The sequence below is a fragment of the Onychostruthus taczanowskii genome, unplaced genomic scaffold (assembly GCF_017590055.1).
Source record: "Onychostruthus taczanowskii isolate IOZ18803 unplaced genomic scaffold, ASM1759005v1 scaffold2, whole genome shotgun sequence".
Taxonomy (NCBI): Eukaryota; Metazoa; Chordata; class Aves; order Passeriformes; family Passeridae; genus Onychostruthus; species Onychostruthus taczanowskii.
In genome coordinates this window covers 3803002-3825533 of record NW_024499239.1, presented here as the reverse complement: position 1 = coordinate 3825533, position 22532 = coordinate 3803002, and the positions used below count along the sequence as shown (strand labels likewise).

The following is a 22532-nucleotide window of genomic DNA, read 5'->3' as shown; positions in this document are numbered from 1 at the left end:
GTTGAAGTTACTGAATATTTCTGGGAACACCAGATTTTTGTCTTGAAAGTTCTGACATGAAACAGCATTTTATGCTAAACAGACTACAGTATTTTTTAGCATGTTCTGAGCAAGAATGAAGAAAAAAATAAACAGTATGTAACAGTAAATCACTAGAGACCACCAGAACAAGTATGCACTTAGAAACTCTATCGTGCAATTTTAAGTCAATCTTTGGATTGCTTGGCTTTGCAGTTTTGATGTAATTTAGTGTATTTTATGCAACTTAAACCACACAGTATGCATTGATAATCAGGGAGCAATTTCCCCAATGTTATTCAGGTAAAGTTTGATTGCTTCTTCTGTTTCCAGATGGTGACCAAAAGCCTGCTGAAGCATTTGCAAGTTAACCTGCTGAAGAAACATGGCATGTGTGTCTGATTACAAGTCAGCATATACACCTCACAATAAAACCTTAACGTGTACCTTTTCTTCTGCAGATGTGCTGAATCCTTTCCTGCTTTGTGAAAAGTCTCACTTAGGACCAAGGCACTTTTACATCGTCAGTGAGGTGCTCATCTCTTTGCCAGCAGATACCAGTGTACAAGGTCAGAAACTAAGCACAAGGGAAAAAGAAAAACCACCCCAGCCACTTAAAACCTCAACCCATCCCTGAAGCAGCTGTGGAAATGCTGGCAATTACCTCAGAAACAAGAAGCAGCTGGGTTCAGTCCCTGATCTTTACAAAGCAAACAAGGAGAGGGAGGGTCTTATATAATGAAGTGGGTTGGGAGTGGTGGAGGAACAAGTGATGCTTGGGGAAAGTGTAGGGTTAACAGCCTGTTAATGTGCAGTTGGACAAGCTGTCTGAAGGGCCTTGTGGTTAGTTACTGACGGTGTGGGGGAGAGTATAGCCTCAATTAAAAAGAAAAGTGTGTTATCTGAGTAGACATGCTGAATGTGGATGTGTGGGTTAATCAGGGTTTCTTTAGGAAACATCAGTAAGAGTCTGGTGGTAGTCATGACTGAGGGAAGACAATCTGGAGGTGGATCTGTGTACTTTGTTTATTTCATCTGCTTCTTCCAGGGCACCCTGCAGATGGAGGGGGAAAAAAAAGATCAGAGGAATTTTTTCTACCTGCCCTTTATCTTCCTAGCACACGGTCGTATATCTGTAGTTGCCATGTGTATGGCTAAAAATGGAGCTTTGAAAAAAAGGAAGGGGTTAAGATGAAAAGAATCGCTTATCAAAGAACTATCTATGTTCATCTTGTTTTTCTTGGCTATTTGCAGGGACTGAGCTTGCCTGTATAATGATATATTTCTAAGTTTGTCACTGGAAATACCATTTGTACAGAGAACACGTATATTTACAAGTACAGGGTTCTGTAGCCAGGCTGACCAGGTAGTTGTAAAACCACTGTGAACTCACAGCACTATGAGCTATTCAGGATTCATTTGTATGATACTGCAGCCACACACATGCAGGTAAATGGGATTCCCCTTTAAAAAGTGAGAAGCATTTTTACTTGTGTTTCAAATATGACTATTCCTTAGTGATCCTTATTCTCTGTGACTGCTAGTTATGCATTCAGCACCTATATATCCTACATTTTCATGAGGAGAATTGTGGCATGCTGGGGTGCATCAGGAAGAACGTTGCCAGCAGGTCAGTTCCTTGTGGGAATTCAGATGCCCAGAGAACTCTATCCTTTCTGGTATGCGTTAGTTTCACAACAGGTAAGCAGGAAGCAATGGAACACTTCTCATTGCTGGACAGGCTACATGGTACTTGAAATACAAATACTCTATCCCACTGTCCTAAATTTTTTATAAAATGGTTTAAAAGTACACTTGCAAGAGGTTAAGGAGACAACTCCGTAATGAGTTCAAGCAGCTTGCAGTAGTATTTCCTAAGAATTAAATGCTTAAGGTGATGTGAATTGGGATGGGTAATTTTCCCAATTTTTTATTTCTATAGAGTATTTCTCATTTCCTCTAGACAAGTTAAAAATATTAACTTGCTAATATATACTGCAGATCCACACCATAGTTGATGGTCTTTAACTATAATCAGCCGTATAGCACATTTTACAAAGAAACGGGGAATGTATAGGCAAATCTGACCAAGAGTCTTCACTTAAAATAACACTGTCAACCCCAGGTCATCTGGTCTTCTATGGAAGAAGAGGAACTTGGGAGATCTGTATTCCATTCTCTGGCTTGATACAGCTGTTAGTGCTGTGGCTCCAAGCTGGCATTGATCTCTGCAGATAAGCTGCCCACATGTGTCTCTGGGGTTAGCCAGATGGAGGGAGCATGCTGCTGCTGCACAACCGCACTGTTAGTACAGGCTGAGTGGAACTAATGGGCAGAGCGTGGGTGGGATGCTCAATGACTTAAACATTTGTTTCTTTTTTCTTCTTTAGATGATGCTGGTGGTCCTTGCAGGCTAGCAAACCTTAGCTTCAATGAAGATTGTAGGTGTAGGTTTCACAGTTTTTTTGTGATGTGTGAGTACAGAGAGCTCGTCCCGTCGCACATCCCCATCAGATATGCTGTACTCTCAACTGCCTAAACCACATGTAAAGTTACATTTTGTACTTCCCACAAACATAAAACAGGGCTAAGGTGTCTCATACAGTTAATATGTTTATAATACACCCTTTAGAGGGTACATTTGCAAAACGCCATTTAACAAGGATATACTGACTATTGATTAAAGCAGCCCTGTGTGTAAAAATTAAAAGCTATACTTTATATCTTATTGGTTAGCTTGGCCATGCAGTTAGACAAGAACCCTGCACTGCACACTACAAAATTATATGTGATTTTTTTCTGCAATTGGTGCTTCACTGCTCTTTTGTCTAAACCATGTTACAGCATTTGAGGCTGATACCAAGATTCTGAGAGACAGGAATAAGCAAGTGAACAAGAAATCTCCCAGGAGGACAAGAGTATAGAAACCCAGTACTGAAGTAAGCAAACAAGAGCCCATACAAGCTGGTGCCTTTGTTTTGGAAGATGGCTAAAGCTGACTTCTGAAGACAAACCAAACCCTTCTGCTCCTCCAGCATTCTGCCTCATCTACACAGAATCTGTTCACATTACACAAAGCTTCTTGAAGAGAAAGAAAGCTTTCTTTGCCACCAAACAAAGTCCATTAATTCTAGGGGAAAAAACTCTCCTTCTGGGTGCTGTTTAGATTTCTATAAATCACTATTTTAAGCACTTTACAACTTAGCATTCAAAATGGCATCCTACAAACTATCAGCTTAAATACAGGAATACTTACTTGGGAGGTACTTCACAGTCATTCCAATTTCTTTTATTATACTAAAAATTAACCTATAACTAAAATAATGTGCCCTTCAATTTCCTAGACATTTTATACTTCTCCACAATTTCTCTTTTCAACACTAAGGAAACCTTAAAAGAGTTAGACTTATTTCTTAGGAAAATGTACTGTCTACAGTCACAGCAGATCTATATCAGCTTATAGCCTGAGCCACAAAACTTATATTCTTCATTGTCACTTTTAACTTTCAGCTTATGTTTTCCAGAGTTAAATTCCTGAGTTAGACACCATAGTCCCAGAAGAAAATAATGTAATACACTGTAAAAGGAGGAGTACCTGAATGGGACTTGCAACTTTGAGCAGACTGGCTGGAGAGAAGCTGAACTCAACACCCTGGGAACACCAGAGAGAGAGAGATATGGCTGTAATTCAGCCATCTCTGAGACACAGACTCTTCCTTACAGCTTGAGTTAATCTCTGCTCTCCGAGGCTGAGTTTCACAGCCCAGAAACTCTCCCCAAGACACTGGCCACTGGGCAACATTTCCCATTTCAAGTTTGGCAGAAGAAGAGCAATGGGTTGTGGTTCTTCTTTCCTCCCCAAGATACAGTCTCACAGCTTAAGCCAATTTCTGAAAAGTAATTTGCTACTTCGATTCCACACTTTCACCATACATGCCTGCCTCCTGCATACAAAACCTGATTTACCACATCTGAGACTGCCTCCTAGCCCTCCTTTTGCCTTGCCACTGCCCAAATACACGGGGCACAGAATAAACACATTTGCTTTGGTTACATTTTATTTTCTAGGGCCTCAAAAAAGAAACCCCATAAGTGTGTGTTATCACCTTTGACTACTGTTACATTCATTTTCTGTACTATTCATAAGTAAACCTCCAGTGTTGTTACACTTCTGTCTGTTCTCATACTCCTTTATTAAACATGAAGAATGTGGAAAAAGCCTGTCATATTTATGTGAGTTGCAATAATTTTACTCTTTGTTTTTCTATCACAGACAAAATATCTTCCAAAGCATTCCTAACATTGGTAGGAGGAGGAAAGTAACTCTTCAAACACTCTAAACCCAGTATTTCTCTAAAGTTTTCAGTTTCAGGTAAATAGCACTGAAATGCTTGTTATATATCAAAGCAATCAAAATTACAAAGACCAGCAGTTTTGAAAACACAAAAACTGTCCATATGATATGGTTTTATCTTAGTTTGGATAACAAAAAATGACCACAGGTCATTGCAGGCAAGCACTGATTTTTCAAATTCTCTGTAGGATGCCAGTCTGGTAGAACACAGAAATCAAGGTGTCACCATAAAGCAGGAAGCCATCTGCCCCTGCTGCCTACTGGTAGAAAGTTTTCCAATGACCATGAAGGGTAACAGGCTTACTCCTGAAGGTGATGGCTTCAGAAGATATAGACCCTATGGTCAGTAAAAATCCTGACTTTTTACACAGTTTCATATGCTATTGGTAGAATTTTCCAATTTTTAGGAGAAAACTTCCAGCAAACTCATCTTTCTGGGGTCATGCTGGTGTCAGAGGTGTTACACATGAATCATTTCATATCTGAGAAGACAAGTAGCATTGGATCTTAGTTATTCTAGGTACTGACAGTATTTATTATTTCCCTGACATACAGCTAAGATAGAGTCTTACTCATAATTATAGCTGTAACCAACAGATATAATTATATGAGGCTTATCTGTAGACTTATGCAAAATTTGATGCCCATAAAAACCCACCAACATTAGATGATGATTCCAAGATACATTATTTATGATAAACAGCAGCTGTGAAAGTGAAGTCCCTCCAAGTAAATGCAAAAGGCATCTTTCTTGGCAATTTGTCAGACTGGACTCTGGAGTCAGCAGAGGCTTGAATGATGAACTGCACAGCAGCCCACTGTGTGTCTGCAGCCTCGGGAAGGGCAGGCACAGCCCTGACTTTTAAACAAGGACACATAAACAGAGCCAAAATGCTGAAAGCCATCATTATAAAGCCTGAGACAAAATGTAACAACAACAACAAACAGTTGGGTAACCTTTTTGAAGTGGATATACTCCTCTTTCTGTGTTTTCTGAATCTCCTTAAATTTTGATTGGCTTTAGATTTGAAAGCAGTTGGCAGACAGTCAAAATTTAAAATTGATGAAGTACAATTGGTCTGTTCATGGGATGCTTGGAAAAGAAAATAATGATCTTTCAGACAAAAATGTTCTGAGGAAGCTAAGCTTCCATGTCAACAGATAAGAAAGCAAACAGTGGTACTGAAATGACTGGAACAAACAGTATTTAAAGAAGGTTTTGTCCTGGAGGAATTATAGAAAATTCAGAGGGCTCTGTACTTGGTGATCTTTAGGATATCCTTTTATGCTCCCAGGACATGCTGGCAGTACAACAAAGGCCAGGGGTCATACCTAATTTGTATAAATTGCCTTAGTCCAGAGAGGAGACCTGAAAATCTGCAGCTCACAGCATAGAAGAATGATATGCCCTGTATTGATCCAAAAATTTTTAAATGTCAGACCTAATTAGCACAGTCCTTTAGACCACCCCCCACCAAAAAAAAAAAAAAGGGGGGAAAAACCCAACACCAAAACACCAAAACCCACGAAAGCACTGTTGAGGTGGCTTTGACTTGTGGACAAATTCAAGAAGGCACATAAAATACATCTAAGTCAGCCTCCCCTTGGCAAGATGTGGGGCAGTGCTGAATCACTCTGTGTCTATCATTTACTGCCCTCCCTGAAAGAAAAGCAGTGAACTTAATGGGATGGCTGCTGGGTTCTGGCTCAGCAAAGTGCTTGGCTTCCTAATCTCCCCTGGGTCCTGAGGGCAACCTGTGAGATGCTAGGAGATTGAAGAAGCTCAAGGCTCCTGCAGTACTGGGGCTTGAATTTGTTAATCAAATTTTATCTACTTTTTGACCCAAATGACTTGTTGTTGTTGATGTTAGAGCAGAGAAAAGTGTCACAGACAGAGAAACTAGAGGTGTGTAACAACACCATTCAAACTCTCAGCTGTCTGAGCATTCAGAAGATTTGTCCTGTCTGCAATAACAAGATCTGGTGATCAGTGGGACCAGTGTGAAAGAAGGTAAATATAAGGAAGAAATTTTTTTGTGAGAGTGGTGAGACCCTGCAACATGTTGCCCAAAGAAACTGTGGATGCCCCATCACTGGAACCGTTCAATGTCATTTCACAGGGCTTTGAGCAATCTGATCTAGTGAAAAATGTCCAAGTCCATCCTGTATAAGGGACGGATTTCTGAAGGTCCCTTACAACCTAAACTGTTCTATGATTTTTCTGTGTTGGATGATGAACTCCGTGGTACTGTATGGGGAAGGTTTTGTGACATAGGGTTACACCTCTTTGGCAAATCCAAGCCACTTATTGGCACCTGGCAAACAATAAAGGAGTAATTCCTGGAGTAAAAGTGGCACTAATAGCTCCCTTTCCCTTTCCTGACATTGCATGTTGTTAAAAAAGAAGACTTCAATTTATAAGCCTAGCCCAGGTGAATCAATGTCCCTTTTGATCAGCCAAGTAACAGCTCACAGCCAGTCTGCTGTGCCAAAGGCTGGCTTTCCTTCAGCAGAAAAGGAGGAGCAGGGACAGGATTAAGTGAGGGATCCATTTTTATAGATTTATTGGTTGTCTGCTGGAATCATTTGAACAGGTTGGGGCAGTAAAGAGGAGGCAGCCGGCAGTGTGTGTGGAGCATGGGGAGCTGGGGAGCAGATGGAAAATCGGCAACTAATAGGCATCTTCATCTTTCTCACTCTGTTTTCTTTCCAGTGGTGCCCAGATAGGGGACAAATCTTCCCATAAACACTAATCCTTTAGAAAGTGCTCAAGTATGGCTATTACTTAACTTCCTGATTAGTAGCAATCACCACCTGCTACTTCTGCTCCACATTGTCCAGCATAATGGAAGTGTTCATTTTCCTGGCTGTGAAAAAGTAATAGGAGGGGAGTCCCTCTTCCCTGTTTAGGAAAAAAGAGCAACAGTCCCTCCTTTTCTCCTAACTAATCCCAGACCATTTATCCAAGAAAATAAAATTTTATTTATAGCTGGATAAGGCAGATTATGCTCACTAAAAAAAAAAAAAAAAAAAAAACCAAAAACCGAAACAAACCAAAACACCAAAAAACCCAAATCACAAAACAATCATTCTGATTTCTTTGAACTAATTAAGGGTTCCTGCTGCAGGGCTTTTTTATTGCCTGACTATGGCTTTGAGATCCCACAAAGCACCAAGTAAAGACAATATATTCAATATTTTTGACAATTCAAACATGCAAAGGCTTTGCAAATACTTCTGCTTTCTTCGAACCTTACAAGCTGAAGCTGCCAAGACAGTTGCACATGTTGCCTTGAAACACAGCTGTTGAAACAGTCTCCTTTGATCCAAATTCTTCCATGTTTATAGCTAGAGCAAGAGAAAGTATTATGGGATTTTCTTAGCACAGACTGAAAATCATAAAAAGAATGCAAAACCCGAAAAGTGCATTTGTCATGAGCGGGCATAACTTTTGAAATGTCAGTTAAAAGGAGACAACCCATGAATAGACTATGAGGATTTTCAGACTTTCTATTTCCCTAAAGTCCTCTTTTGTTTTACACTGGGAGTGGTGGTGTCCCTTCCTAGAGAAGCACAGGCAGGCAGTAGATTAGTCCTTATTTAGATGGTAAGTTCCAGCCTATTTGAATTGTATTAAGCATTCTCCTTACTTCTGTGGGATTTGTCATAAATCTTGAGTAAATATACTTAGCACAATCTCAAAGACTGAAGTTTTGATTTCTCAGAGGGCTCAAATCTTTCAGCCTTAAAACTTCTCTTGTTTAAGAGAGATAAAGCAAGAGAATCTACTTGTCAAAACAAACAAGGGCTAAAAAACCCTCAGTACAACCCTAGACTTTATCTCAATGGGAAGTGGCACTCATTCGGGGCTATTCCATAGCATTCTTTGCCCAGGAGTGAAGTCTATTATAGGAATTAGTACTGCCCCTTAAAATGGTAGCATCACTAAGAAGCAAATGAATCCTACTCTCTGTCCCTCTCTCTTCCTATCCATTCTCCTCCTTCTAAACAGTATTCAAAGATTTGTTCAAAGGTCTTCATCCTATCTTTGTTGCCATGGTCTCTCACAGAGTTGAAACAACATTTTCAAAACTAATGCCTGCTCTAAATGCATTGTTGTTGGGATGCTGAGTCAGTGCTCTGCTGAAAGAAAGAGAATCTTTGAAAATCAGTTTTAACATTCAATTAACCTGAATGGGAAAAAGCAAGATGTCTATATGTTACTAGACAGAAGTAAAACTTTTCAGGGGTGAGATGCCTTATATTTTGGAAAGAAAACCAAACTGTCCCTAGGTGGGGTTTTTGGTTGTTTTTTTTTTTTTTCTGTCAGTTGTGCTGATTTTACTCCTTCTTTTTATTCATACCAGATCTGAGAAATACAATTGTTCTTCAGAAGGGAAAAAAAAAAAAAACCCACAGAAGAATCCTGTTGATTAACACACACCTCCCCCCCAACTAAATCCTTGCTGTGGGAGTGACAGAGGATGCTTGGTATGCAGTTGTGACAGGCAGGGCTAGTTTTGGCAAGGTTGAAATGAGCAGGGGGAAATGATGAAGAAGCACCATTATTTCTAAGGGAACTAACAAGATATTTTGCTTGTATTCAGCTTCTCTGTTTGCCTCTCTTGTTTAACTACTTGCACATTCTTTGAAATAAGGTCCATCTCTAGCACACATATTTGTACAGCACAAAGGGAAACAAGCTTACTTTTCTAATTCAAACTTTTAAGCTTTATTATATAAACGAGAACATCTATTTGCTATGTAAATTAAAGCACTGCACACTCTGTACACACACTTCAAGGAAAGACAATCTTTGTCACAGACTTGCTTACATCAACTTTAAATTGTTTTTATATGCCTGGCTTCAATTTTTTTGAGATCTTTTGAACATCTGTCCTTAGCCCGTGGTCTGGCATAGCATTCTGTATATTTGTTCATTATTCCCAGGGGAGGAATTGACATGAAAATTCTGTTGGTCTAATTATATGCCTCAGCTAGAAAAACAATTCATGTGTCCACAGCAAATTTCACCTTTATGAAACAGATGATGATTTTGCCAGAAACTTTCTGGACATTGTAACAACTGAAGGTTTTACAGCCCACATTTGTAATATGGGTCATAAACTGAATGGAAGTGGGAAAAAAACCAAAAAACCCTTAGATCATTACAGTGCTTCTGAAAACAACCCTTCATCTTCAGGGGGGGGGAAAAAATCACAGTTTAATGAGGGAAGATGTTTGAAACTGCTTATTAGGGATAAAATGTAGCCCTTCCTGCTACTTGTATCTCCTGGAGTCAGGGAATTCAGGTTGTGAATGAGGAACAGCTCAACAAAGATCTGAAAACAGCAGGTTGTGGGTCTCTGAGATACATGCGGGACTGAATACTGGAAGTGTTTCAGGGGGACAGGTTGCAGAAAGAATAAATGGGCTGAGAGTTCTTCGTATGACTTAAAAATCATGAGTGGGAAGTGCATTCACAAAATGGGAATGGTAAAGATCTTCCCAATTTTTCATCCTATAGGATGAAGATGGACACACCAAAACAGAGCTGGTGATCCTGGGGTTTGCAGTTTTCAACGTTGTCCACATTTTGGAAGGTTTAAAGGTATTTCTAAAGAGATGAACAGACTGCATTGTGTATACACTTCTCCTGCTCCTTTCTCCCACCTTTCTCTGTGACATGTCACTTTTTTCCCCCATGATTTTAATTCACATAACCCTCCCCTTTTCACTTCTAAAATCTTTCTTTTCTTTTGAACTTATTAATTTTCTTTTTCTTTCAGTGCTCCTTGCTCATAATTTTCTAATTTTCACTAAACTTTGCTTTTCCATGTCCTCCTAAATTCCACACTCCCAAAACTTTCATATTCCCCTTTTCTAGTCTGCTATTGCTTTACAGTCTTTTAAAACATTGTTTATATACTGTTGCTGGGGTTTCCATTCCCTTTTTAAGGCTTTCTCTATATATTTGCATTCTCCAATCAGCCGTATCAACCCATGTGTCCTGTTGCTTATTTTACCAAGCACTCTTCCTCCTAATCAGTATCATAACCTGAAATCCATTTCTCCAACTAATTTCCCTTTTGGATACCAGTGCTATACATCTGCATTAATCTTTTCACTTTCTGTGGCTTGAGTCCTTCTAGGTTCATCTATTTATTGCCCAATACACTCCTCTTCTAATGAGTACATTCTCTGAGCTCTTCAGTATGTATTTCATTATCCTTATCTTTTTCCCACATGGACTGCTCTTTTTTTCTCCCAATTTAACTAAAACAGTCCCTCCTTTCAGTACCCATCAGAGTGGCATCAGCGAGCCTAATGACAAGCATGAAAGAGAGAGCACCCTCTGCTTGCCAGCCTGGGCTTCTCCTGCCATGTTACTTCCTCACAGCTTGTGGACTGTGGAAATTGTTTTCCTATGGACTTGTTTTCCTATGGAAATTGTATTTTCCCTAATGATCCATGAGTGGGATTCACAGAGCCACGGGCAGAGAAGGGCAGTGCAAGAGGCACTGCCCACCCAATGTGCTTCAGCTTTCACTGCTGATGGGTTGCACCAGAAGAAGAAGAGTCATCCTCGTCCCCATCCTTACAGCACAGGTGGCTCTGCCCTCTTCTCTTCCTCGGGGACATTCACCCACTGCCGCCGCACAACCTTTGGCACAAAGCGAGGCAGGATTTGGCCCCACATCAAAGACCTCACCAATGTGTCCTAGAGTTAGCAGGAGTGTCTGTCTGTGCTGGGGAAGGGCTAAGAGCTAGAATAGCAAGGGTATTTCAGGTCAGGCCTGAGGCGAATTAGCAGACAAGTTGTGAAGCTTACACAACATGTGGCCACATTATGTGTGGCACCAGTCAGCGCTAATAGCCTGTCATTGAGCTCCACGTTTAAACAATTTGAGCAAACAGCAAACAGAGGATGGGAGGAGGGAAAAAGACCTTCGAGGAATAAGCAAGATCAGGCTACTTAGTACACTTGACAAGCAAATATTGCAGAGGTGAGGACAACGGAGTATCTATCAGGTAGTTAGAGACGAGACCCAATTCCTACCATGCAAAAGTAACACAATACAAAACCAAAAATATACAACTTGCCCAATTTTAAAATTTACTTGGCCAGCAGATTTTTAAGCTACATTGGAAACCAGTTATTTGTTTAGGCTGCATCTGATCATGTGCATTATAAGAGAGAAAAAATAAAACATATATGGATTTGGTTTAGCAGCAAGGAAACAAAAAAAGGGGGAAACAGAAGGAAAAAGAAAAAAACAGTTTTAGTAACAACAAAGAGTAAAGTTCAACCGCATCCATATAAATAACGTTGATATTAGTGTTGGGAAGTAAAAACACTTTATAACAGAATTTAGAAACCATACTGCACTGTTTAATATGAAAATAATAGCCTTTCGAGCCAGTACTGTTAGAGTACTTACTTCATCCAGTGCAGAACTGGCTAAGAAACCATCCACTCTACCATGGGAATGCTTAGCTCAGTATCTGGTAGATTGCCAGCCATTTAAAATGTTTTTGTGTCGGTTTAATGATTGTTCCCATGAGCACTGACAGTAAGGGTTGACATTAATTAAAATACTAAGTCATCAGAGCATGCATTGTGGGGAGAGAAAGAATGGGCTGGATTCAATTGTCTTCAAGGTTTCTCCAGCCTTCAACATTTTTCTCTTAGCTGTATCATACATGCCAAATATCCTTTTAGCTGAGGTGTAACAATGTAAACAGGCTGTCTCCATAAATATAATCTTTTTAAGTTTTTCACATAGTTCCATTTAACTGATTAGAGGACAGTCATTAAAATCAGCTAATCATGTAATGTGGCTGTGTTCTGAATGCTAAACAAAATGCCTCAGTGAAAGAGGATTTTAAAACAGTGTCTGCTTCTCAATTTGTTTCTACTGTATATTCAATGGCACACAATACAGTATGAATTCTGGGCCTTATCCTCATTAACCTCAAAACTCATTATCTCATATAAAAACAGGCCCTTTCCATAGAGTATGTTGCAAAAACTATGAAAAAAACAAACTAGAGATGTATTTTCGCACACACTCTGGAAATGTGAACGTGTGAAATTAAACCAGAATAGCATAAAATCCCGAGTAAGACTCACTGATAAAATAATTTTTGCATAATTCAGATAGAACAGTTATCCTTTTTAATGTCTCTCATTTTATTAAACAATTACTCAAGATCCAGATCTTCAAACACACACAATCAGGAAAAAGTCACTTAACATCTAGAGTCTGCAAAACGTCCCCTCAAAAATGAGTAAAATGAGTAGAGGCTGAGTTCTTCTACTCCCATCCATTCAGCAAGCCTCTGTTTTATTCTCCGGGCAGGGGCTTAATACTCCAGAGAGCATCAACGCAAGACCAAATTCATTCTACATACATGATTGATACGCTAAGAATAAAGACTTCTGGCTTGACCAATGTGAAGAAGCAAGCTGAGCCTTCATAAATGCAATGGGACATTTTCACAGTAAGCAATATATATCGTAAAGGAGACTGCTGGTCCTGACGCAAAAGATAGAGCAACCCTTTCTGTATTTAAATCACTTTTGCTCCTCCGGATCAGAAGCCATGTGAATCTGCAACTTTGGGTCACCTCGATCTTGGCGAAGACCAAAATCTAAATGAGGTATGCGAAGCCAGTTATCATCCCAGCTCATCCACCAGCACACAGCACAGTGCCTCCCATCACACCAGGGGGCCGCGTAAGAGAAATGCTCTTCTCTGAATATGTGCAACCACCATTGTGCTTTGCACATATAAACACTGCTCCTTTACCTGGTTTGTGGACAGACACAGACCTTCTCTGCTGTCCTGGCATCAAACAGGGGGAAGGGGTTTTAAACCACCACAGACAGATTTCTCTGATGGCAAACCCTGGAATATGGGAATGCTCTTCGGCTTTTTGGTGTAAATGTTCTCTGAATAATCTTCTCATATAAATAAACTATGTGGACTTTGAGTCATTCAGCAGCTTATCTATGTAATGCAGAAGACCCAGAGCAGGCAATGGAGGTCCTTGTCCTTGTACATGAGAGCAGGAGACCTAACCTCCTCCTGAGGCTTCAGTGGAGCCATCTGTGGACACGAGATTAAAAGGCTTTGGGTGCTTTAAAATTAATCTTTTTTTTTTTTTTTTTTTTTTTTTTAAACTCTTGGGCCTAGTTTGGGAGGTGTTTTTTTTTGTTTTTTTTGTTTTTTTTTTTTTTCTGGTGGAGTTGCTTTTTCAGGGTGGTGGTGTTTTTTCTGTTTGTTTCCTTTTAAAGGACAGGGAGGCAATGCCCAGCGAGCGCCACCAGCCCCTCGCCAAGGGCTCCACAAAGCCGGAGTGCCCGAGCGCAGACTCCCAGCTCAGCCTGCCCGTGGCGGTGCAGCGATGAAGCGGGGCCCGCAGCTTCTCTGCGCCCCATCGAGAGCCGCGGGGAGCCGGAGTACCGCGCACAGGGTGCGGCCGGGGGCACGGGGAAGACGGGCGGCGAGGCCATCGCTGCGGAGGCCGAGGCCGCGCTGCTGCAGCTCCCCAGAGCTCGCTGTCCCGCCGGTGCCCGCGGTGCCCCGGGAGCCGGGAGGGGCCCGCCGTGCCCCGCGGCGGCGGGCGGTCGGAAGCGGCAGCGGCAGCCCCGGTAATCCGCGGGGCCGGGGCGCGGCGAGTGGGTGGTCCGGGCGGCCGGAGGCGCGGGCTGTCCCCCTGCCCCGGCGCCGGGCCCGGCCCGCTCCCGCTCCCGCAGCTGGGCCGGAGGCGGCCCGCAGACCGCTCTCGGCACATTTCTTCATTTCTCACTTGAGTGCCCTTCTTTAGTTCCCTTTCAACTGCCCACTTTATATCGGCTTCATTACACCACCGCTCCATTTGTGATGTAAATCGGGAAACTCAGGGAAGTTTTTCTTTTGGCCTTGTCTACGGAAGAATACCGAGAGGTATTCAAAACGTATTAACACAAATCAATGGCACCAATAAAAGCAAAATCTCCTTAGCAACATAATCTTGATTGCAAAAGGAGAACTGAGAGCATTTAGCAGAACAGTGGCCCACATGGAATACGCATTTGTCTAGAAGAATGCAGCACAAAGCCTAAAAGAGAGATGCTGAAAAAATCCAAAATTAACTCACACTGAACAGTTACTCTTTTTTTCAAAAGTACACAATTGGCTACATTAAATCTATCGTGCGCTTTTCTGCTCAGCAACATTGTATCTACCGCTTTGCAAGGCCACATTACAACACCCGGAATGCTTCACAGCGCCGGGCAGGAGCACCCCTCCCCACCCGCACGTCGGGACATGAGCATGCCTAACACACCTCTCATACATGCTAGAGACATTATGCACACGCTATATTATGAAGAGACTGCCAAGACTTCCATCCTACAGTAACCAACGAGCTTAAAACATTCCATGCAAGGAAAAGCTGCCGGCTGATGAGAACCAAGGCCATCCTCGGCATGGCGGAGAGTGAGACTTAATTTTTGTTCATAAGGTTCAGGTTAACCAGCATTTCATACTGAATGGCCCGAAAAACATGTGAACTGCACGGATAGGAATGATTCCCTTCTGAATAGGTGGCATCTGCCTCAACTAGATGGAAACCCTATCTTGTTTGAGAGCACACGTGAATAAAACATAAAAGCTTCAAAAAAAGACACAGCTTCAAAATCACCATTCAACCATAATGATAGTACATTTAATAAATCCTACCATCATTAGGGCTTGAAAAGCTTAAAGAACTCCAAATGTGGACTTAATGAAAAGCCAGTTTGAAACACTTAGAGCAGGCAATGCCTGTAATTTGCTAACTCCAGTCCTAGAGTCACCTAAATTACCCAAAATTATTTTCTCTCCCCTCTCACCGCCCCCCATCAACTGGAAGTAAGATGAGATCACTGCACAATACAGCAGTTTCTCATGTTTTTCCTCCTCTTCCTCTCCCTACCACACCCTCCCCCCAACACAGATGAAAAACTGTAAGGCTTAGAAGATAGGTTAAACAATTATTTTATTAGTGTATAATACATACAACTTAAGAAATGCTTTAAAAAAAGTTATATTGGAGTCCTTTCCAATACTGGGTCAGGTCAGGAAAAATCAATGTCGATGTATTAAATAATATTCTACAATTCAATAACAGATTAACCTCGGTAATTTAGCAGACACGGTTAAATATTCTTAAATATGTATATATACAATTGTGCAGTCTTAAAAAAGTCCTTTTATTCCTATCTTCTCCTCCCAAAGCTGTGCACCCTGTGCACTGCACACAGTGCTGGCTTCTAAGCTTTGAGTCTCTCACCTGGATTTAGGATACTTGAAGAGGAATGTTACAATAGTGGAAATCACAGCAAACCTATCTTTCTAAACTCTTTGTGAGAGGAGAGATGGCCAACAGGCAAAATTAACATCAAGTCTCTCTGTAAGTAGCAGCTTCTTTAATCTCCAGTTTTAGGTTAAATTATTGCTTACACGTTTTCTGCTTGAAATGGATTTTTAACATACTCCAAAATATTGGGTTTTAAGTTTTCCCTCTTGATGGCAACATCTTTTCAGTGACTTATTGACAATTACTGCTTCATACATTTAACAGGTCTTTCCTAAGCACAAGCAGTCCAGTGCAATTCTCTGCAAATTTTTTTAATGCAACATGAGTTACACAGGTCTAATTTAGCACACAACATTTAGGCACTATTTTGTAGTTTACTACTCTCTTTCAAATTTATGTTTGGAATGAGTTCATATTCTGATTGCCAGACTCCATCCTTTATGAAAACAAGGATCTGGGTCACACTTTTCAAATCAGGAACTACTTCATATTCCCTGTTATCTCACTGAACCAAACTGTTAATTGACAACATTAACCAGTAGGTACACTGCATATCCTAACAAGTCAGAAAGCCTATTGCTAGCATAAAAGGATCAGAGATACACACTTGGAGTGGATGAGTTAGATATTTATATCAGCACAATGAAACCAGTTTAAACATACAGCCACTAAAAATATCAGTTACATTGCATCAGGATATGACTTTTTGAAACATTTCTATGCATGACTTAAAAATGTATTCATAAACCTAAAATGCTGTAACAAAAAAAAGTCTTCAGCTGACTACTAAGTCCAGTTTTCAACATGAGGCAAAGTAAATTTCATTTATTAAGCTATAAATGAGGAGCAAACAAGAAAAAAGCATGTTTCAATAAACATTATAAAAATGTATTTGTTCTCACAAAGTGAGCATTTGTCAATGGCTCCCTTCTAAATAAAAACTAAAATTAACTACAAAAGTCTTACTTACCTGAACATAAATTTTACTAACTGGATCCTACTTGTGAGCCTTAGATATACTGTCACATGACAGGAGCTGTCTGGACAGGTCAAGAATTTTCTTTGGAAACAATTAGTCATGCATTACAGGCTCCAGTTTAGGAAAAGACTGTTCTGCACTTAGCGCAGCTCTCATCAGCAATTCCACTTGGGTCTGGCTATTTTAAATGAAGAGATGCTGAGTTTAGAAGGAAGCTTACCTTCTGTATTATTATTCTATATGATAGCAGAATAGTCTATCAACTAGAGCATAACCAAAATAAATCAATCACACACCAAAATAAAAAAGTGAACAGAAGTTAATACACAGTCTACATAATTACTAAAATGGACTGCTAGCTTTTGCTTAACTTGCATCATTCAATACCATTTCATTCAGTTCAAAACTATTTTCTGCCATACTCACAGAACTCTAAACCTAATCCCCAAATCCAATCTTTTGAGTGCTGCTTCTCCTAATTCCTATGTTTCACCTTTTGCCTTACTAAATTGTTCCTAATGGTCTGTTGTATTTTGAAGAGCCAAGCATTTATGAAACCTTTTTCAAGAAAATAAATATTAATGAAATATTAATGAGCTAGACAAACCAGAAGACTTTTTTTAAAGGACAACTTCCATGAAACCAGTAAAATACAGTTTTATGAAATGTGTATATTACCCAGGTGTTATATGGTAGGGATACATATATACATCAGCACAAGTGTCAACATATGACCTTTCATGCAAGGAATCAGGGAGTTTTATTTTTCAAATATGTTTTTTAATTCAGCCTACACTGACTGATACATCAGAAAGATGAAAATTCGAAAAGTAATGAACTGCAAAGTACTGTTACCAACAAACAGTCCAAATGGATACCTAATGAAGAATAAATGCATGGTTTAAGCAGCGACTTTTTTCACTTCTAGAGTACTTCGCCCCTTGAAATTATTCTACTTTTTAAGAAGAATGATACTGTTTTCTTAGTACACCAGTATCCCCTGATTCACCCAGCCTACAGAGAAAACTTTGCAAAGAATAAACACAGGAATTAAGAAGGTAGCACCATTAGAAATAATCACTCCATCCAAATCAGAAAAAAACCCCTTCATTTATCCTTATCCAACATTGACATTCAGCAGCCTAGTAATACAGGGTAAAAGAAGTTCTCATAACTTTATATTGATAACATTCATAATGGTCATGCATATTACAATCAAGTTTCTAGGGTGACATTTGCAAAGTAAGCCTTCATGCAGACAGGCATTCAGCTCATTAATTCCAAGTTCGTATTTCCTATTAGTCCCTGAGAAGTTAATATTTCCACCTACAATATGGCTATTAAAGGCATTATAATGATCATACACTTAGCTGTTTGTCATGGAAATGCAACGTGGCTATCGGGAGAAGCAGAGAAATTACAGCAAATTAGCAGTGATGAATACGGATTTCTGAAATGCTTTCTTTTCATAAGCAAGGTTGCTGAAGAGCAACACAAATGATTTTAGTCACAGGTACAAAACTAGCCAGCACCACTTATCTTTAATAAGTCACTACTTATGAATCCAAGACATTTGAGGCTCTAAGACCTCTCTAATTGAGTGTTTCCTTTACACAAAATCATCTGGATTTTGACCTAATGTAGGGTCATCATGATCCTTATTTTAATTATTCAACAGCAGTGCTGGGAGAACTTAAAAGAACCACGGATTTTCTTTGCTTAACACGTCTTTCACCTCTTCAATTAAAGTGATCTTTTTAAACTGTTCAGAATTCAAATGGGGTTTTTGGTGGACAATTTGCATTATTGCCAGCTGCTCAAAACCCATAAACTAGGGCTCCAAAACAAGGGTACCAATTTAAAATTAAGACTTTGGGGTGGGGGGGGTGGAGGGAAGGGAAAGTTCTTTTTCCTTGGCTCCTGGCTTCTAAGCAGTTATAGATTATATTTTAAAGCTCTTCCCACAATCTTTGGGGCTAAATAATGATTTTCAGAAAAAAAAATAAATTAAAACTGACTTTTAAGTAAGCCTGTGTTGGAGAGACAGTGTATTACATTTAAATATCATGGTCTTGAGAATTACAAAAACGTATCATTTAACAAATTGATTTAGAGATTATAATTTACACCTAAGTACTGTAAAAAGTTTTTACAAACTATTTTTCTTGGGTTTACGTATCATGGGAAATTTTGGATCTGCATAAATAGTTTATTAAAATTACTCTTACTGACCTATTACAAAAAATTTACTGACTTCCTGTATCAACATAAACATTTTCATTTCTGGTGAAGTTTGTCAATCCCAATATAAACTTCAAGTCACAACTATTTAACAACAGATGAGCTCTTCACATAGGGTCAGAGAGAAAGCCCTTCTCCCTCAGAACTTATTTCCACCAAAAGAATTTGTTTCTATTATATTACAGTAAGTAAGAAATCTTTATTCACCAGCTAAAGGCAACTATATCTAAAAGTAATAATTAGCTCTCACAGGGATTCACTGATGCCTTCACCATTAGTTCAGCAGTCTAAGGATGAAACAGGCACAATTTGATTATTATCAACTTGATACCTAACTTAACTGTTCAAGGAAATTTTAAATAGGTAAGATTATTTGTAGGAACTGCTGAGTTGCAAGAAGCTAAACAAGTTAGTATAATGTAATAGTTATTTTAGCAAAGAGTAGGCTGTGTCCTGGAAGTCCTACTATAGCTTCTGGTCTGCTCAAACTGTGCAATTTTGTTCTTTGCCAAGTGACAAAAAGGTAATATATGTCTTCTCACTAGCAATCAAAATAAATAGATTTGGTATTTCAGAAGCAACATCAAAAGAAAATCCTGACAACTGCCGCAGGCATTAAACAGTTGATTAAAGCTCCTGCCATCTTCAATTTCCATCACTGTAATTAATGAATTGAAAGGGATTGTATGAAAATATTTTATAACATTCTTACTAGGTGAGTGTACTACTTCTTCAGGAGAGTACCACTTCTGAGATAATACTCATTTTTCAATACAGGCATTTTCTCAAATTTCCTGATTATATTTTAAGTCAGAGACATTGTATTAATAAAATACCCAAAATACTTTTTGAGGGCGTAAGTCTGGCCTCCTTACAAAGGGATTTAACTTTTTAGTTGCTCAGAGCTCTACTTTGGATCTCTATATTATTTCTTAAAGAGAAAGTCACAGCTATAATATAGAAATGCCTGCTAACCAAGCCTATGACTGCTGATGCACTCAGAAGTAGAAAGGATCTTAAGCATCTCTACTGTTGATGTGGAAGCTTTACTAATGAGATACGCTGTAAACCTGTAAGCCACACTCTGTTCACTGCTCTGGTCTCAGCACAAATCACACCTGAAACAGCTTTACTGTCACTGGGTTTGGGTGCTGCTGGCAAGGTAGCTGTGGAAGTGGACAAAACACGCTATGGGAAGTCTGAGTAGTAAACTAAGACAAATAGCTGCTACATATCACAAGCCATATCCTTCACTAGAGTGGAGGGATAGATTTCCACATCAGTGGAAAACTGCATCCATGACACAAATTATCTCTATTGTCAAATGAATTTTTTTATAAAATCTAGGCCTTATATGATCCAATATTCATTTTATTGAAAACTGACACAAAAGAAATAAATTATATTTCTGGTATTTATCACCAGTTATCACTTCTGTTCAATTCCAACCTCTCCTCTGCACCTCCAACCTCCCCCATCTCTGCTGCCATCAACGTTAGCTTTCTGTCCTCCTGCAGGCTGAAACTAGACCGAGGGTATGATTAATACTTTTGGGTGAGAGGAGTGCAGCAGACCCAGATTTATACTGAAGAACAGGTTGGAATTGATTTTTAGAAAATGATAAGCAGCTACTTTGTAGAGAAACCATGGGTGGCACTCAGAAGACTGAGGCCAGCACAGAACCGGGATTTGTTAATTAAAAATCATATTATATCAAGTCAAAGGAACACCCTTGTAGGTTCGTATGAAAAGCATAGCTGAGCCATTCTCAAAGTGAACCGTAGGAATCCACAGATGAAAGCTGTGCAAAGGATGAATTTTGGGAACAGATACAGAAGGCTTAAATTTAAGAAAACTTAAAATTTTCTAGAACACTCCCACTATGAACAATTTAGGAATATAATACTCACTAGGGAATATTTTACAGAGAATAAATATTTTGAAGACATAGAAAAATAGTTCACAGCATCAAGGTATCTGTAATATGTTACCTTGAAATAAAAGTTGTATTTAAAAGATTAAAAAGAGAAGACTATTCTTGTAGTGGTATCAACTCTTCATTCATACAAATATTAAGCAGAGTATATCTGGTTTTTTTTTAATATATTCACATTATTGCTTGCTAACACAACTGTACAAGGAACATGTTCTTAACTTACATCAATTTTGTGTACAGTAATTTTAGATACATAATTCTGCAGTATGAGAGTTGCAAGTAAAAAACCCCAAAAGCTACGCGTGAAGATAAGTAAAACTAAAGTATAATCAGAAGAAATGAAGTACAACTGCCCTGACCCAAGCATACATCATATATCCAGTAAAAAAATTCTTATACTTGTGCAGAAAATAAGCTTTGTAAACCAAAATGAGCAGAAGAAAGGGTACAATAAATAACTGCCTAACACATTTAAGCATACACTGTTACCTAGTGCACCCTGCTTTGATTGCTTTAATTCATGGATTTGCAACTGGAACTGCACTGTTCAAGAATTCAATAACTTTTTTCCTGTGTATGTGGCTTTAAAATAAACAAAAACAACCATGAAAGGTTTCCTTGAGCAACTAAATTTTACTAAAACAAGTCCTTCTGCACCCCTGCGTACAAGATCTGGTAAACACTATGAATAAAGCTGGCACATGACAACTGACTAAATTAAAACAGCTACATTATAAAATGAAATAATAATACACTTTTGTGATCTTGAGTTCCATTAACCAGATGCATGCAATGCTCTCAGTGATTCTTCTAGTCTGAGTTAAATAATTCCACTTGGCTGCCTTATTTTTTTAATTTTTTAAAGTCAAACTTTTTCAGAACCAGTTGACAGGACTTCTTCATGAAAAGCATAGCGATTTCTACTAACAATATCTGGGTTTCAAAAAGAACTTTGTCTCCTTCTTTGCTGGAAGAGACTAGTCAGTATCCCAAAAAGAAATAGAAGTATTTACAATTGACTAGTCACTGACAGAAGCGCCCAAATATCTTAGAAGGAACTTCAGCAACTTCAGAATGACTAAAGGAATTTACACAATGTACAGTCAACCAGTTGTATCATATAGGGATAAAAAAATACCTGTTCACTTGTATATCATTTTCAGCTGTGTATTTATAGTAATATATATATGTACACACACGCGCGCACACATATAAAAGACTCCTTTGAAAATCAAGATACATTAATAAACAGAAGTAGCAAAAGTAAAAATAACTTAAGTGTAATTAACAGTTGTATGAAATTACTTTGCAGAGTCTGACCAAATACAATTAGAACATACTCTTATTTAAAAAAAACACAAAAAAACCAACTAACCAACCAAAAATAAACCGAAAAAAACAAACAAACATGAAAACCCAAAACAAACAAACAAAAACCAAATGAAACCACCACAAGATTCTGTAGAACCAAAGTTATGTCACTACCAGGAGAGCACCAAGCAAGGCACCATTGGAAAGACAACATACTTGAATAAGTCTCTATAAATAAATCGAATGCTAATCTGGTCGAAAAATCGGTGTCTTTGGTAAAAATTCTATAAGGATGACCTGTATAAAAAGAAAACAAATACGTATTAAAGACAGCAGCAATTCTA

The 22532-nt window shown here is 39.1% G+C and overlaps 1 protein-coding gene across 2 annotated transcripts in view; it reads right to left on the bottom strand.

Moving 5' to 3' along the window:
* Positions 1 to 15383: 15383 nt before the first annotated feature.
* Positions 15384 to 22532, bottom strand: part of CHIC2 (cysteine rich hydrophobic domain 2) — a 30007-nt gene continuing 22858 nt past the window's right edge. For both annotated transcript variants that reach the window (XM_041402628.1, XM_041402627.1), the window contains one exon: positions 15384 to 22485. Coding sequence is in view for 1 of the 2 variants with exons in the window: in XM_041402627.1 (XP_041258561.1) it covers positions 22435 to 22485 (51 nt within the window). In the remaining variant the exon portion in view is untranslated. The remainder of the gene's footprint in view (positions 22486 to 22532) is intronic.